We start from the raw sequence: 17508 nt of genomic DNA, 5'->3' as shown, positions 1-17508 counted from the left end.
TATTTGCAAACTATGTATCTGATACAGGATTCATATTTAGAATATATTCAAACTCTCAAAACTCAACAGTAAAAAAAAAAACAAAAACAACACAACAACAAAAAACCAATCCAATTAGAAAATGAGCAAAAGATATGAAGAGACATCACCAAAAAGGATATACGAATGGTAAATAAGCACATGAAAAAGATGTTCAACATCACTAGCCATCAGGGAAATGCAAATTAAGACCACGATGAGATATCACTACACACCTATCAGAACAGCTAAAATAAAAAATAATGACAATACCAAATGCTGGCGAAGATTCGGAGACACTGGATCTCTCATACATTGCTGGTGGGAATGTAAAATGGCACGGCCACTCTGGAAAATAGTTTGGCAGTTTCTTAAAAAACTAAACAAACTTAACCATGACCCAGCAATTGCCCTCCTAGGCATTTACCCAGAGAAATGAAAACTTAAGTCCACACAAAAACCTGGACACAACTGTTGATTAGCAGCTTTATTTGCAATAGCCCAAAACTGGAAACGACCAACATCTCCTACCATAGATAGTTAAATAAACTATGGTAATCCATACCATGGAATACTACTCAGCAATAAAAAAGGAGAACTACTGATACAGGCAACAACTTGGATGGATCTCAAGGGTCTGAGTGGAAAAAAACAATCTTAAAAGGTCCCAAACTGTACCATTCTTGAAATGACAAAATTCACATGATAAAATGACATAAAACTATACACACACATTGTACCAGTGTCAATTTTCTGGATTTGATATTGTATTACAGTCATATAATATATAAACTTTGGATTCTGGATAAAGATCATATGGGACCTCTCTGCACAATCTTTGAAACATCCTATGAATCAAGTTATTTGAAGGTCAAAAGTTTAAAGAAAAAAGAAAAAAACAGTTTACACATAAAGCCAAGAAAAAAGTAAATCAGGCTCTGCCCAAGAAAATGTGAAGTGGCCTGAAATTCATATCAAGAAAAGAAACTGGACAGCAATTTCACCAAATCTGATAATCCTAAATGCTCATGTAACATCACCAATAGCTTCTCTAAATTATCAGCTACAAAAAAATACAGACACGCAAACACACACACACACACACACCCAGATGGCCCTGACTTACAATGGTCTGATTTACAATTTTTCAACTTTACCAAAATGGTACAAAACAGCTGCAATTTTGAAGTACTTGGAATTTTGAATTTTGATCTTTTCCTGGGCTAGCAGTATGCAGTATGTGAGATATTCAATGCTTTATTATAAAACAGGCTTTGTGTTGGATAATTTTGCCCAACTGTAGGCTAATTCTGAGCACATTTAAGGTAGGCTGGGCTAAGCTGATATTCAGTAGGTTATGTGTATTAAATGCATTTTCAACTTATGATGGGTTTATCACAATGTAATCCTATCGTAAGTTGAGGAGCATCTGTATAAATCCATCAACAGGGGCAGGGGTTGGCAAACTACAGCCCATAAGCCAACTCCAGCCACCTGTTTTTATAAATAAAATTTTACTAAAATAGTCACAGAGATACAAAAAAACAAAAACAAAAGCCAATTCTGTTGGCTTTAGTTACTGGTTATCTTGTAACAATACTGAATATCGGAGAACACTATCACCTTATAAAACTATATTCATCTTACTGGAGCACAAAGAATTATAATTCAATGGCATGTTTTATTCTTAAAACAAGTTTCTAAATATATCAAAATTTGAGACTTTAAAAAAGGCAACTCCCAGCTGCCATTCAATTTAATAAACTACATAAACTGCTCCCTGCCAAGTTCCAACATGCGCACATACATACACACACACACATACACACACACACACACACACACACACGATGGAAGTACAGCTTAACTGCAGTTACCATACCTTAGAAAGTATCAAATCGCCTAACCATCGCACACAATCAACATAATTCCTATGTATGTCTCTGGTAGAAAAATCAGGAAAATGGATTTTCTGAGAAATAAATGGCCTGAAGGAAGAATGGAAATGTAAAAAGTTAAAAGAAAAAATTATAGTAGAATCATACTCTTTTTCATTTTTGGATTTATAAAACTTGGAAAAACAAAATGTAAGACTATTAATTCCTCTGTGTTCCTACATAATCAACCACCTTATCTATTTATTGAAAGCTAAAGTCTCATTCCACTTTTGTTTATTTTTCTCCATTATTATCCAATTTTATTTTTGTCCTATGATACACACTTCGTTTATAAACATTGTAGTTTCCTGCCTTTTACTATATATAACCCAAAATTAATCACTTCAATTCTGGGTACCCTAACCAATAATAAAGGTCTGATCAGTTTCTCACAGAAAATATACTAAGCAACCTACTCAGTCCTTAAAATTAAGCATTAATAGTCTATGAAAAGTCAATATATCTATACTATTTCAAAAGATAGTCATCTTTCCAGGAACAACTAAACATCACTCCAAAGTCTGCTAAAGATAAATCTAGAGTCCTGCCTTGAGCAATAATTTCTGAAAATGATGCCTTACAGGAATTTAAAATTTCTTAAGTGGGGGCGGGTGCGGTGGCTCCCAGCACTTTGGGAGGCCGAGTCAAGTGGATCATCTGAGGTCAGGAGTTCGAGACCACCCTAGCCAACATGGTGAAACCCCATCTCTACTAAAAATACAAGAAAAAAAAAATTAGCCAGGCGTGGTGGCGGGCGCCTATAATCCAGCTACTTGGGAGGCTGAGGCAGGAGAATCGCTTGAACCTGGGAGGCAGTGGTTGCAGTGAGCCAAGATTGCACCACTGCACTCCAGCCTGGGAAACAAGAGCAAAACTCCATCTCAAAAAATAAAATGAAATAAAATAAAATAAAATAATATTTCCTAGGACTCTTCCAAATAATTTCTGTATTTAGGAAACTAAATGGCACCATTGTTTTCATTAGAGATATTTGTGAGAAGAAACCAAACAAGCTGCTATTAATTCTGGAGTTATTTAATTAACAGTACACTTAACATTCCTAATATACTCAGTTTTAAATCAGAAATAGCTGTATAAGTATAATATGCCATGAATTAGTTATCTTAGGCAATTCACATGTCCTCTCTTTACCTTTTCCCTCAGATATGTAAAAAAGCACTTTGGATTGCAGCAACTCAAAACAATCCTTCCAATTCAAATTCTGAGATATTTTATTGAAACGTTAAAATGTTATTCATGATCTGATATAAATTCTTAACTCTGCTATAATTATATTAATTGCTTTTTAGCTAAATACATATTAATTGTATGGCCAAACCTCTCTCAAAGAAAAAACGAGTACAACTGTTATTTTTTGAAAACTGTGAAATATAGTTTGTATTTATTCCAGATATCTAGAAAATAATCTAAAAATATAAATTTAACATTGTACTACTAGCTCCTGGTGTTTTAAAGGAGAAAGGTAAAACTTTTAATAATTCTTAGAGGACACTTAGGTCTGATGAATGTTAGTGCATTGAAATATTTACTGATGCTTACAAATTTAATAATCTATTAACAATCTGGCTTGATAACCAGAAAATGAATTCTAGCTCTTTGCTAAAACAAAAGTGCCAACAAAGTTAACATGCAGACATACAACGTTTATAGTGAAAGTGTTAATGACAGCCTGATAAGATTCTAAAGACAGTTACTGCATTAAGAATTGAGACACTTCAAAAATATACTAAGAAAACTGCAAAATTCCCCAACCTATAGTACCACGAAGTGAGGCTCCTGCATTTGAATTCTCTCCATTTAATGAAGTGAGCATCATTTAGGGAAAGGCATTATCATGAATTAGAGCTAAGAACTCCACTGTTTAAAACTGTGGTTTACCATCTTGAATTAGAATATCATTTTAAAAAAAGTTAACATTATTCTAAAGTGTCCTTTACTCTCCCTAGTCCATAATAAGCTTAAGTGATTTAAAACTTTTACATTTATAACTTAAAAGGCCAAGCATATGCATACCAAAATAAAAATAAGTAAAATGTGCTACTAAGTTAAGATGACAACACAATTTAAAGGGGATATTGAAAACTAAGCCAGAAACACGGCAAATAAAGGACTTCTTAAAGGGGTGAATTTTACGGTATGTAAATTATCCCTTAAAGTTAAAAGAAGGTCTTCTAAACTCAATGTTGGGGCTTATATAGCAATTTTGGGAAAAAATAAAACATATATTCAACAGCACAACATAGCAAATTGTTTCAAATACCACAACTGTTACCTGTTAGTTTTATTTGGATTATAATCGTAAGATTCCTTAATTGCATTCATCATTCTCTTTGAATTGATCCTCCAAAGTTTAAGAGAATGATCCATACCACAGGACATTATTTTTTCACCCAAAAGATCATAATCCTGTATGTAAAACCAAAAAGTTTTATATAAATTACAGCTCCAAATTATATTTATCCAATTTTCGCCTAATGTGCAACATAGTGAAAACTGTATTTCAAATCACAATACAAACTACATTTTGGGTTTCATCTAAATAGGCCATAAATCAGAGTTTACTACTTTCAAGATTTACAGTTTTAATTAGTTTGTCAACATCGGAATATATGAGCATTTACAATGTATAAATCAAGAAAAAATTACTTAGTTTTATCTATTCAATTACACTAAAATATTTATTTTGCTTATTTTGAAGGTAAATTGAATACTAAGGTAAAATAATTATTCTGACACAAAGAGCTGAATAGTGATATTACTTTTCCTATCCAACCTCAACCAACGAATGAAACTGACATGTGCATGTGAAAATACATGAATCCTTAAAGAGCTGACATTTTACTTTATAATTCTAAGTCAATATATTTTGAAGTTAGTTTTAGAGTTCACTTTTAAGTGAATTTTTAAAAGTCTAATAAAAAACAGATTTTAACTTTTTTCATTTGCTGTTTACTAATTTTTAACAGGCATGTAACAGATCATCTATTGTAACAACCTCATTTCATAGGCAGACACTAGAGATGCTATTTAATTTAGCAAAAGGCACATAATGAGTAATGAAAATCTCATACACCTATCCACCTATCGGTGAACTCCTGTATTACACAGAAGAGCTATATACTGTCTCCTGCTCTCATTCTAAGAAATAACAGTAGAGAGTTCTATTGAAGGAGTATATTTTCCTTACTAACCTAGATATTATATGTTAATCCAGCCTTTGAATTAATTATGAGCACCATTTTATAAGAGCCTAAGAACTTTAGGCTTGATGTTTATTGAATTCACAGTTGTGGTACTTCTAATTACCTGTCAACAGCAACAAGACATCCTTCGAGACAATACCACTAATTTGGAGTTATTAATAAAGAACAGTTCACTTGGCTTTTACACACATAAAGCCAGATGTAGAATGCTACTGCAACTTTTAGGAAATCCAAGTTGACAAGGTATTCGAAGGAAGGTATGATTCTCACAAAGGAATACAAACCTCAACATAGGAATATTTTAGTACCTTCAACTAAAATGTTACATGCTGTAAAATATGCTGCCCCTTTACATAGTTTAATGGAAAATAACCTAAGAGGTGTGAAATTACTACAGGAATCAAATGAGCTAAATATGGAACATAAACGAAAATAATGTTAAAATCTGAAACCTAACTAAAAACACTTGTATAATAGACCAATGGATTACAATACATCAATATAAAGGTGGTATTTATCTTTAAACTGGTCTTGTGTTATACTACGCCACCCAAAGAGAATAGCTAGAAATAAGTTACCTAAAACAGTGTGAGCACAATAAAACACTTCCAAAAAGCAAAAAACTTATGTTTCAACTTCAAACAAAAGATGGAAAAGCACTTTAATGGCTACATAGTTTAATTTTTTTTTCTTTAATAACTGCGAAACAGCAAAACAAACATTAACTTAGTGATTTTAGATTAAAAGGAAAGGAGCAAGATCATACTGCTCTCAGAAGACTCCAGGGATTGGTATAAAGTGCAAGTAATTTAAAAAATAAATAAATAAATATAGTCTTTACTTGTTTTATTCCTTCATTTGGAGATTAAAATCTTCTATGTCAAACGTAAGTGAATGTCTGCCTGACAGGCTACATAAAACACACTTTCTTATAAGGAAAGAGTTCCATGGAGACTGTTCACAGCTATGTAAACCTGAAAGTCATTGCCCTGCAGTTTTCAACTTACAGCACTTAGAACTTCATCTCTGTGCCCTTCTACGCCTCCAAATATTGCCACCAGAGTGTCCGTTTGGATATTCCATAATCGTAAAGCATGATCTAGTATAAACATACAAAAATTAGGCGAATGTTTTTTTATTTACTGTGAACTTTCAACATCTTGTGAAAGAAAAACTACTAAAGTCTAGATGTAAGTTATGCACAGTAAAGCCTAAATATGGAATCCATATTATATAGCAACTTAAAATGTTTACATCAGATGTAGAATTAGCTAGGTAAGTGCCATAGTTTGAATAGGTCCCCCCAAAAGCATGTGCTAGAAACTCAATCCCCAATGCAATAGTGGTGTGAGCTGGGGCCTAATGGGAGGTATTTAGGTCATGGGGGCTCCATCCTCACAAATGGATTAATACTGATTATAAAAGGGCCTGAGGCTATAAATTCAATCTCTTGCTTCCTCACACCCTCTCCTGCCCTTTTGCTGAGACGATTCAGCATGTTCTCTCACCAGATGCTGGCACCATGCTCTTGGACTTCCCAGTCTCCACAACCAGGAGCCAAATAAATTTTTGTTCATTATAAATCACCCAGTCAGCCACGCACAGTGGCTCATGCTTGTAACCCCAGCACTTCAGAAGGCCAAGATGTGAGGACTGCTTAAGCCCAGGAGTTTGAGACTAGCCCTAGCAATATAGCAAGACCCTGTCTCAACAAAAAATTTTAAAATTAGTGAAGCCTGAGCAATAGGAAAGAAATTAATTAATGAATCCATCAGTCAGTCACCTAGTCTGTGGTATTCTGTTACAGCAGCACAAAATGGACTCAGAATGTTGGTACTCAGAAACGGGACTATTGCTATAAATACCTGAAAATGTGGAAATGACTTTGGAACTGGGTAATGAGGAGAGGCTGGAAGAATCTGGAGGAGCAGGCTAGAAAAAGCCTATATTGCTGTGAGTGGAGCATTGAGGGTAATTCCAGTGAGGGCTGAAAAGAAGACAAGAGCTGCAGGGAGAGCCTTTATCTTCTTAAGGATTACTTAAGTGGCTGTGATCAGAATGTTGGCAGAACAATGTTGGTCTCAGACAGAATGAGGCTGGTCTCATTCAATGAGGTTGGTCTCATTCAATGAGGTCTCAGACAGAAATGAGAAGGTATCGGAAAATGGAATAAGAGCTATCCCTGTTGGCAGGGTGTGATGGTTCATGCCTGTAACCCCAGCACTTTGAGATTGAGGCAGGAGGATCACGTGAGGCCAGGAATTCAAGACCAGCCTGGGTAACACAGTGAGACCCAATCCCCACAGAAAATAAATTAGCCAGGTGTGGTGGGGTGTACCTGCAGTCCTAGCTACTTGGGGGACTGAGGCAAGAGGATCAATTGAGCCTAGGAGTTTTGGGCTGCAGTGAGCTATGATCATGCCACTGCACTGCCTGGGTGACAGAGACCAACCCTGTCTTTAAAAAATAAAAATAAAAAGCCAGGCCAGGTGCAGTAACTCATGCCTGTAAATTCCAGCAGCATGGGAGGCTGAGGTGGGTGGACACCTGAGCTCAGGAATTCGAGACTAGCCTGGGCAACATGGTGAAACCCCATCTCTACAAAAAATACAAAAACTAGCGGGGTGTGATGGCATGTGCCTGTAGTCCCAGCTACTCGGGAGGCTGAGGTGGAAGGATCACTGGCATGGTGCCGGCATCTGGTGAGGGCCTTCATGCTGAATCGTCTCATAGCAAAAAGGCAGGAGAGGGGGTGAGGGAGCAGAGGTTGTGCCACTGCACTCCAGCCTGGGTGACAAGAATGAGACCTTGCCTCAAAAAAATAAATTAAATAAAAAAGTCATCCTTGCCATACAGTTGTGAAGAACTTGGCAGGACTGTGTCCATGCCCTAGGACTTTGTGGAATGCAGAAGTTAAGAGCAATGAATCCAATACCTGGCAGAAGAAATATCTGAGCATCAAAGCATTCACAGTGATGCATGGCTTCTTCTACCTGCTTATCATAAAATGAGAAATGATCTAAAGGTGAAATTTGTAATTAAAAAGGAAAGCAAAACATAAACATTTATAAACTCTCAGCCTGGCCACGTAAAGAATAAAAAAAGCAGGCTGGGTGTGGTGGCTCACATCTGTAATCCCAACACTTTCGAAGGCTGAGGTGGAAGGATCATTTGAGCCCAGAAGTTCAAGATCAGCCTGGGCAACATACCAAGTCCTTGTCTCTTCAAAGAATACATAAAATAAAAAAGCATGTTTGGGAGAGAATATTAAGGATGTAGCTAAGTGACTAATTGCTAAGGAGATTAATAGGGAAGAGAAGGCAGGTTCTATTCACCAAGACAATGGGATAATGACCACAAAGGCACTTCAGAGATCTTCAAGACACAGCTAGGACCTTGAGGGCAAGGTTTCCAGAGTAGCACCCGTGGGACCTCTACATTCACTGTCCAGGGCCACTTCAGCACTTTGCTCCCCCTATTCCAAGGCAGTGCTCTTTGGTCACCCCATAGCTTGAAGGGGCTCAAGTATGGCTCAGGCCATAGCTTCTGAAGGTACAAGCAGCAAATCTTGGCAGTGTCCCTGTGGTGTTAAGTCTGCAGATGCAGAGAATGCAGGAACTGTGGAGGCACGGCTTCCTCTCTAGATTTCAAAAAACATCACAAACAGCCTGGGGCTCCAGGCAGAAACTTTTCAGAAGGGCAGAGCCACAAAGCAGTTCCCACTACAGCAACACCTGGTGGAGCCATGGGGAAAAAGCCATCACCCAAATCCCAGAACTGCTGAGCTACCAGGGCACACCACCAGCCTGCAAGAGCTGCAGGCACCCGACTCCAACTCATAAGATGCTATGTGGGCTGCACATGGCAAACCCATAAGGATGGGGCTGCCCAAGGCCTCTGGGGCCCAAACCCCACACCCAGCATGCCCAGAAGGCAAAACATGGAGCCAAGGAAGATTATTCTGGTGCCTTGGATTTAATCTTGTTTGTTCTGTTGGGTTTTGGACTTACTTGGGACCAGTTACCCTTATTCTTGCCTATCTCTCCTTTTTGGAAGGGACTGTCTATCCTATGCTTATCCTACCACTGTATTTTGAAAATAGATAAGATGCCTGATTTCACAGACCCACAGATGGAGAATTTACCTCAGGAGGAATCCTGCCTTGAGTCTCACCCATATATGATTGAGGATTTGAATTTTGGGGGTTAGGGGCAGAATGCTACAGCTTAAATGAGCCCCCAAAAAGCATGTTGGGAAACTTAATCCCAATGCAGCAGTGTTGGGAGATGAGACCTAATGAGAAGCATTAGGTCATGAGACTGCCACTCTTATGAATGAATTAATTCCAATTATATATAAAAAAAAGAGGCTTCAAGTTCAATTTCTTGTTCTTACTCTCTAATGCCAGGTTAAAATGGACTAAGACAGTAAGTTCAGAAATATTTATGTGGTCTGAAAAATATTTTAAGCATATTTATCTCAAATAACTTTCTTTAAATAACCTAATTTGATGGAAATATACTTTTGAAATAAAATACAGATTTGACACAAGCAATTTTATTCCACAGAACAAGATACTAGCTTTTCCCTTCACCACACTCACATTAAAAAATTGAAAGAGGACTGAGATTTATGATTTTTACAGTAAGCCAAAAACATAACTACATATATCATGCACAATTTTATAGAATGACAGTCCTTCTTCAAAAATTATGCAGCTATAATTTGAGCAATGTTATATTAAACATTAATAAAGAATGTACAGCAGGCCAGGTGCAGTAGCTCACACCTGTAATCCCAGCACTTTGGGAGGCCAAGGTGTGAGGATCTTTTGAGGCCAGGAGTTTGAGACCAGGTTGGACAACATAATGAAACCACATCTCTACAAAAAAATTTTAAAAAATTAGCCAGGCATGGTAGTGTGCACATGTAGTCCCAGCTACTCAGAAGGATGAGGTGGGAACATTGCTTGAGGCCAGGAGTTCAAGGCTACAGTGAGCTGTGATCACATCACTCTACTATAGCCTGGTTGACAGAGTGAGATCCTGTCTCTAAAACAGTATTTAAAAAAAAGAAAGAATGTAAAGCAAAGACACGTCATGTAAGCTTGAAATGTAACAATGTTCATTCTGTCTGTGAATATAAATCCATCACATAAACACCCCAGAGGAAGTAATACATGTGAAAATTAACAGTGCTGTAAAAATGATTCCTTGATTTCAACTTTGTACAAGCTTTTGTATAAACATTTTTCTTGGGGATACATATGTACACCCCCACCCACACAACCCTAAGATATACATACATATGTAAACACCTAGGATTAGTGACTCTATAACATTTTGAGGAACTGCCAGATTGTTTTTCAAAGTAGTTACATTTTACATTCCCACCAGGAGTGTCTGAGAGGGCTCTGATTTCTTCTTGTGCCAGTCAATCCTTGTTAGTATCTAACGTTTTTATTATAGCCACCCTAAGTAGGTGTGAAGTGGTATTTCATTGTGGTTTTGATTAGTATTTCCGTAATGATTAATATGTTAAACATCTTTTCATGTGCTCAGTGGCCATCTGTGTATGCTCTGTGAAGAAATGTCATTCAGAACTTTTGGCCATTTTTAAATTGGGCTGTCTTTTTATTGTTGAGCTATAAAAATTCTTGTTACACGTCCCTTATTAGCTGGGAATCGTGGCTCATGCCTGTAATCCCAGCATTTTAGGAGGCCGAGGTAGGAGGACTGCTTGAGGCCAGGAGTTTGAGACCAGTCTAGGTAACACAGGGAGACCTCGTCTCCACAAAAACATTTTTTACAAAATTAGCCAGGTGTGGCGGCACGTGCCTGTAGTCCTAATTACTTGGGAGGCTGAGGCAGGTAGATCACTTGAGCCCAGGAGGTTGAGGCTATAGTGAGCCATGATCACGCCACTGCACTCCAACCTGGGTGACTGGGTGAGACAATGTCTCCAAAAACAAAAAATAAAAATCAAATTCCTTTATTGGAATGATTTATAAATATTTTTTCTCCTTTTGGGTAGGCTTTTTTACCTTCTTGATAGTATCACTTGCAGCAAAATTCTTATTCATGCTCAAACTTCTGATTTTTTAAAATGCTCTTACTGCACAATAGGGGAAGACCAGGGTTAAAAGTTGTGATATTGGGCTGGGCGCAGTGGCTCATGCCTGTAATCCCAGCACTTTGGGAGGCCGATGTGGGTGGACCACCTGAGGTCAGGAGTTTGAGACCAGCCTGGCCAACATGGAGAAACCTCATCTCTACTAAAAATACAAAAAACTAGCCAGGCGTGGTAGAGGGCGCCTGTAATCCCAGCTACTCGGGAGGGTCAGGCAGGAGAATCACCTGAACCCAGGAGGCAGAGGTTGCAGTGAGCCAAGATAGAGCCATTGCACTCCAGCCTGGGTGCCAAAGCAAGACTCTGTCTCAAAAATAAATAAATAAATAAATAGAGGCAGGACGTGGTGGCTCACACCTGTAATCTCAGAATTTCAGGAGGCTGAGACAGGTGGATCAGCTGAGGTCAGGAGTTCAAGACCAGCCTAACCAATGTGGAGAAACCGTATCTCTACTAAAAATACAAAAATTAGCCAGGCATGGTGGTATATGCCTGTAATCCCAGCTACTCGAGAGGCTGAGACAGGAGAATCTCTTGAACCCGGGAGGCAGAGGTTGCAGTCAGCCGAGATTGCACCATTGCGCTCCAGCCTGGGCAACAAGAGCGAAACTTTGTCTCAAAAAAAAAAACAAAGAAAAGAGAAAAAAAAGTTGTAATATTTAGAACAAGTGAGGCATTATGGCCTATACACTTGTTCAGAAATATCTGAGCCCCAATTAGTGTTATCAAGAGACAAGAAAAAGTAATCAACTCTTCCTAGAGGTAGTGATTTCCAAAATGCAATGCTTTCCCTTTATGGGAATATTTCAAATAACTTATCCTGAAAAACTTAGCATTTTTAAGAAATTCTATAGGAAATCCTTTATAAAACAAAAGCTTTTTTAAAAAATAAAAAAGCAATATGAATTTTCATATATAGTATTTATTATCACATGATTGGACAGAATGATTTGGATATGCTAACATAGCCTGGGATTTTCCTACTAAAATTTACTGTTATAACCTTTTTTTTAATTTGGCTTTATTTCCTTAGAGCACTATCTGTCCACACATTGGGGCCTACTGGAGGGTAGAGGGTGGGAGCAGTGAGAAGATCAGGAAAAATAACTAACAGATACTAGACTTAAAATAAAACAGGACCTGTTAACCTAAGTAAAAGAGAGGCTCTCTAAAATAAAAGATGTTTATATGGAAATAAAGCACTGCAATGAGAATGTGCATGCCAAAGTAAACTATGTGTGTTTTCCGAGAGGTAAAGGAAAGACAGAGGTTTTTAAAGAAAAAAATGAGAAGGATTACATAATTGTTTTGAAATAAGATTGGCCACAAAATCAGTAACAAGGGTGATGCCAGTCTCAGGATGGAGAGGCACTTACTGGCACTATTTTCTGTGTAAGGTTGTGATGGCCTTTGTGCAAGGCTGTGGTTGTGTTTTTTTGTGAGTTTTTATTATCAGACATACAAGCATGTGGACTGTCTTCTCATGGTTTTTCCTATTTGTCAGGGTTTTCTTGACATTAGTGACTCCATCTTAATTCTGACAAATTGCACAGACTAAAGACACATTTGCTTCACTTACCTTTACTTACTGACAGGAGAAGATTTGGATCTCTTGGGTGGAATTTCAGCTCATTGATAGCATTTCCATGGCCAACATAGTGCTACAATAAATTTAAAACATTTCAAGTTTCCTATCTCAAAATCAGCAAATTTTTTTTCATAAATCTTTAGAGAATGTAAAAATAGTTTCACTTAAAGTAGTGGTTCTCAACCTTGGCTGCATACTAAAATCACCCAACAAACTTGAAGTGAAAAGGAAAAAAAAAAAAAAAAAAAAAGAGCCCAGGCACAGTGGGTGGCTCATGTCTTTAATCCAAGCACTTTGGATAGCTAAGGCAGAATCGCTTGAGGTCAGGAGTTCAAGACCAGCCAGGGCAATGCAGCAAGACCCTATCTTTATACACACACACAAAAAAATTAAAAATTGGCCCCAGCTACTTGAGAGGCTGAGGCAGGAGGATCACTTGAGCCCAGGAGACGGGCTGCAGGGAGCTATAATCATGCCACTACATTCCAGCCCAGGCAAAGGAGTGAGAACCCGTCTCAGAACAAAAAAAAAAAGCAAAAAAAAAAAAAAAGATGCTCAAACTCCACCTGCATATATTCTGATCGGATTAGCGGAGGCTCCAATATGCGTAGGGTTTTAAAGATCCTCAGGAGAGTTTGATGTGGCCCCACAGTTAAAAACAGCTGATGAAAGTGATTTGGAAAACTCGTCTTCTTATCAACTTCCTAGGCTTCACCTTTATGTTTGTTACAAGGTCCCTTTGATAACACCCCTCCAGTTTAGGTGTCTTGGAAAATGGACTCGCTCTTATTGTTCATTTAGAGCTTCTCAAAGCAAACCATGACAAGGGTGAAGGAGGGAAATTATTTAAAAAGAAAGCACTACAAATATTAACATTTTCCCACTTATTCCTTAATTTACATTACTCAAACGTGACAAAGGTCTCAAAAAACTCATCTAAAGAGATGTAAGAAAAGTAAAAATCAAATGAGAAATGTTACATTCATACCATTAGTTTTAAATTTAACATTACAGGTTTTTACAGGTGTAGATTCAAAAGAAGCAGATCTACAACTTAACCAGAAAAACCCACCTTTATACACTGCATTGTTATAGGATTTATTATCCTAATTATGCCTCTAGATCCAGCTACAGCCAGCAGAGGATGGCTCGTATTGCTATCATAGGTCCATGCACAAGTGTAAAAGTTTTCATCAGCCTAAGAAATTCCACAGTTAAGAAACATAATGTTTTTGAAAAAGAAACACGTCAATAATTATAATAGAAACTTACAAAGAACTGCTAAAGTTTTTGACACAAAAGTTCTCAATTTTCCTTATACAACCAAATATATACAATGGTGATTTGAGGTCTAAAATCCATAACAAATGATCAAACAAAATTACACTCTCTCTCCTCAATTTTGTTTACTCTTTAGCTGCTTGTACAACTACTCAACTCTGTAGTTGTAGTACCAAAATAACTGCAGACAATATACAAATGAATGGGCATGGTTGTGTTCAAAACAAAACTTTACAAAAACAGGTGGCCAACCTGCAAGCTGTAGTTTAACCTCTGCTCTATCCCCATACATCTATAAATATCTAAAAAAGAACAATTCGGTTTTCCACTTTTTTCTTTGTGAGACAGTCTCAATACAACAACAGGTCACATTTCAATATCTTTTAGAGAAGACTGAATGTCCTTGCCTTGTCTTGTTTGCTAGGTTTTTCAAATGGATCTGGAAGAAATATCTTATTACTTAGCTTTTACCACTCTAACTCTTGGGCTTTTCAAATTTTTCTGTTTCTTTATGAACCTGTTTTGCAATATTTTATTTCCTATTTTATTTTATTTTTATATATTATATTTTATTTTTCCTAAACTTTTTTTTTCTTCCTAGGCTTCGTTGATCAAATACTTGGAATGACTACCAGTCACAACCCAAGTTCATCACTATAACTACAATGAAATGATATATTCTAGGCAAGGTCAAAGAAAAAGGTTTTAACCAGTCTTTGCTAACATTTTCTATTACTAGATTTCTAATACTCCTATCTCTATAGACATCTGCACCCAACCAGCAGCACATCCATCCCACAATGGATTTTTTTCTTTTTCTTTTTGCCTAGCTGAGTTGACACCTACCACAATGGATTTCTAAGGTTCAGGAAAACTAGATATCAGGATTCTCTTGGGTGATAGTGAAGAAATAGGTTAAGAAAGAACAATAACTTTAGGGAATTGATTAATTTATAAAAGTTCTGGTGCACTTATTGAAAATAAATTCCTTTGACTAAAGATATTAAAAACCCAGGAAAGGATACATCAGCATCCACGTAAGATTGCAACAACCGGATTTCTCCTTGTGAATGACATTCATACAAGGTAACCTAATGAAAATAAAAATACAGTAAATTTCATCTCAAGTATAGAAAACATACTCTCTCCAACCTTTAAACATATTTTAATCGCAATCATATCTTAAATATACTACAGAAACTACTGCCTTAAAATACCTCCTGTGAGCTTAAAGAAGCCATTATAAAGCTGAATGTTTTACATAATACACAGAGCATATTAAATATTGCAGTAATAGTGGTTTTGATTTCCAATCTTTTAGACTTATATTTCATCCATTCAATTGCCTAGACAACATAGCAAAACCCCATCTCTATTAAAAAATAAAAATTAGGCCGGGTGCAGTGGCTCACACCTGTAATCCCAGCATTTTGGGAGGCCAAGGCGCGTGGATCACGAGGTCAAGAGATCAAGACCATCCTGGCCAACATGGTGAAACCCTGTCTCTACCAAAAATACAAAAATTAGCTGAGCGTGGTGGCACACGCCTGTAATCCCAGCTACTCAGGAGGCTGAGGCCGGTGAATCACTTGAACCCGGGAGACGGAGGTTGCAGTGAGCCGAGATTGCACCATTGCACTCCAGCCTGGCAACAAAAGCGAAACTCTGTCTCAAAAAAAAGTAAAATAAAATAAGTCCGGACACAGTGGCTCATGTCTTTAATCCCAGCACTTTGGGAGGCCGAGGCGGGTGGATCACGAAATCAGGAGATCAAGACCATCCTGGCTAACATGGTGAAACCTCGTCTCTACTAAAAATACAAAAATTAGGTGGGTGTGGTGGCATGTGCCTGTAGTCCCAGCTACTCGGGAGGCTGAGACAGGAGAATCACTACAACCCAGGAGGCAGAAGTTGCAGTGAGCCAAGATCGCACCACTGCACTCCAGCCTGGGCAACAGAGAGACTCTGTCTCAAAAAAAAAAAAAAAAAAACATAAAAAATAAAAATTCAAATAAAAATAAGTCTTTGGATAGTTTGAGTATTTACATATTAGTTACATATTTAAAAGTCTGCAATTTGCTTAATGAATTATTTTCTCATGGGTACAGATAATCAAATATTAACTTTCACATGTATGATAGCCCTTTTCATTTGTTGCATACTCTAAAATTAAAACTATACATACACCATACACAATTTTGTAATACTAAACTTTTATAAATTTATTTCCATTTTCTTTTTTTTTTGGAGACGGAGTTTCACTCTTGTCGTCCAGACTGGAGTGCAATGGCATGATTTAGGCTCACTGCAACCTCTGCCTCCCGGGTTCAAGTGATTCTCCTGCCTCAGCCTCCCATGTAGCTGAGATTACAGGCACCCACCATCACGCCCAGCTAATTTTTGTATTTTTAGTAGAGACAGGGTTTCACCACGTTGGTCAGGCTGGTCTCGAACTCCTGACCTCAGGTGATCCACCTGCCTCAGCCTCCCAAAATGCTGGGATTACAGGCGTGAGCCACTGTGCCCGGCCCCATTTTTCTTATAGCTTATAGTCAGTCACATTAGCAAAAACCTATTATTATTTTATAATAGTACTGAAGACCTCTGAAGATCCTGTATATCATCACAACCTATTAATTCATTATCTCCTCTATGTTAATGTTCAAAAAAAATTCTTTATATGGCTGCTAACTAGGTTGATTATGTCTTATGTGATAACTGTTTTCTTTTTCTTTCTTCCTTTTAAAGAAGTTCTAACAGCAGAACTTTTTATAATTCAATAAACTATATGACACCCCTTTATGTCACTTTAAATAAAAATAGGGATTCTTTTTGTTAGAAAACCTAAAACACTGCAATCAGCATACTGGAGCACAAACTATACCAATTACAATACTATCAAAGCTAAATATTAACTTAGGTTTACAGTGGTGTCTTAAAAGTGGACTCAAATTTAATTAATGGACTACATTCCCAACTAGGAAAAAAATAACCTCAACCTTTTCTTAAAACCGCAAAATTTTTCCTCTGAATTGTTGTTTTCAAAGAATCTAGGAACTAAACAACTATAAGCAGACTACATTATCTTAAAACCTACATTTGACTAAACACCAAAAACAGAAGAAAAAAAGCTATTATTTCATGTTATCAACTTCAGTGGTAACTTAAAAATATTTAGAGTTTCAATGAATTGACCTTGTCAAATAGCAAAAGGCCTAGAGCCTTACATGTCATTATAAAATTTCCTTAAAAGGCTGGACATGGTGGCTCATGACTGCAACCCCAGCTCTTTGGGAGGCCAAGGCAGGTAGACTGCTTGAGCCCAAGAGTT

The 17508-nt window shown here is 37.2% G+C and overlaps 1 protein-coding gene across 3 annotated transcripts in view; it reads right to left on the bottom strand.

The window, feature by feature from the left end:
• Positions 1-17508, bottom strand: part of EED (embryonic ectoderm development) — a 35100-nt gene that overhangs the window by 9191 nt on the left and 8401 nt on the right. For 2 of the 3 annotated variants that reach the window (XM_054438011.2, XM_054438013.2), the window contains exons 4-10: positions 15203-15268; positions 13969-14094; positions 12888-12969; positions 6187-6278; positions 4249-4382; positions 1901-2006; positions 292-366 (exon numbers count right to left, since the gene is read on the bottom strand). In XM_054438011.2, coding sequence (XP_054293986.1) covers positions 292-366; positions 1901-2006; positions 4249-4382; positions 6187-6278; positions 12888-12969; positions 13969-14094; positions 15203-15268 — 681 coding nt within the window. The remainder of the gene's footprint in view (positions 1-291; positions 367-1900; positions 2007-4248; positions 4383-6186; positions 6279-12887; positions 12970-13968; positions 14095-15202; positions 15269-17508) is intronic. The other variant, XM_054438012.2, reaches the window with a different exon arrangement.

The sequence above is a fragment of the Pongo pygmaeus genome, chromosome 9 (assembly GCF_028885625.2).
Source record: "Pongo pygmaeus isolate AG05252 chromosome 9, NHGRI_mPonPyg2-v2.0_pri, whole genome shotgun sequence".
NCBI classification, from domain to species: domain Eukaryota; kingdom Metazoa; phylum Chordata; class Mammalia; order Primates; family Hominidae; genus Pongo; species Pongo pygmaeus.
This window is presented reverse-complemented; position numbering and strand designations above follow the sequence as displayed.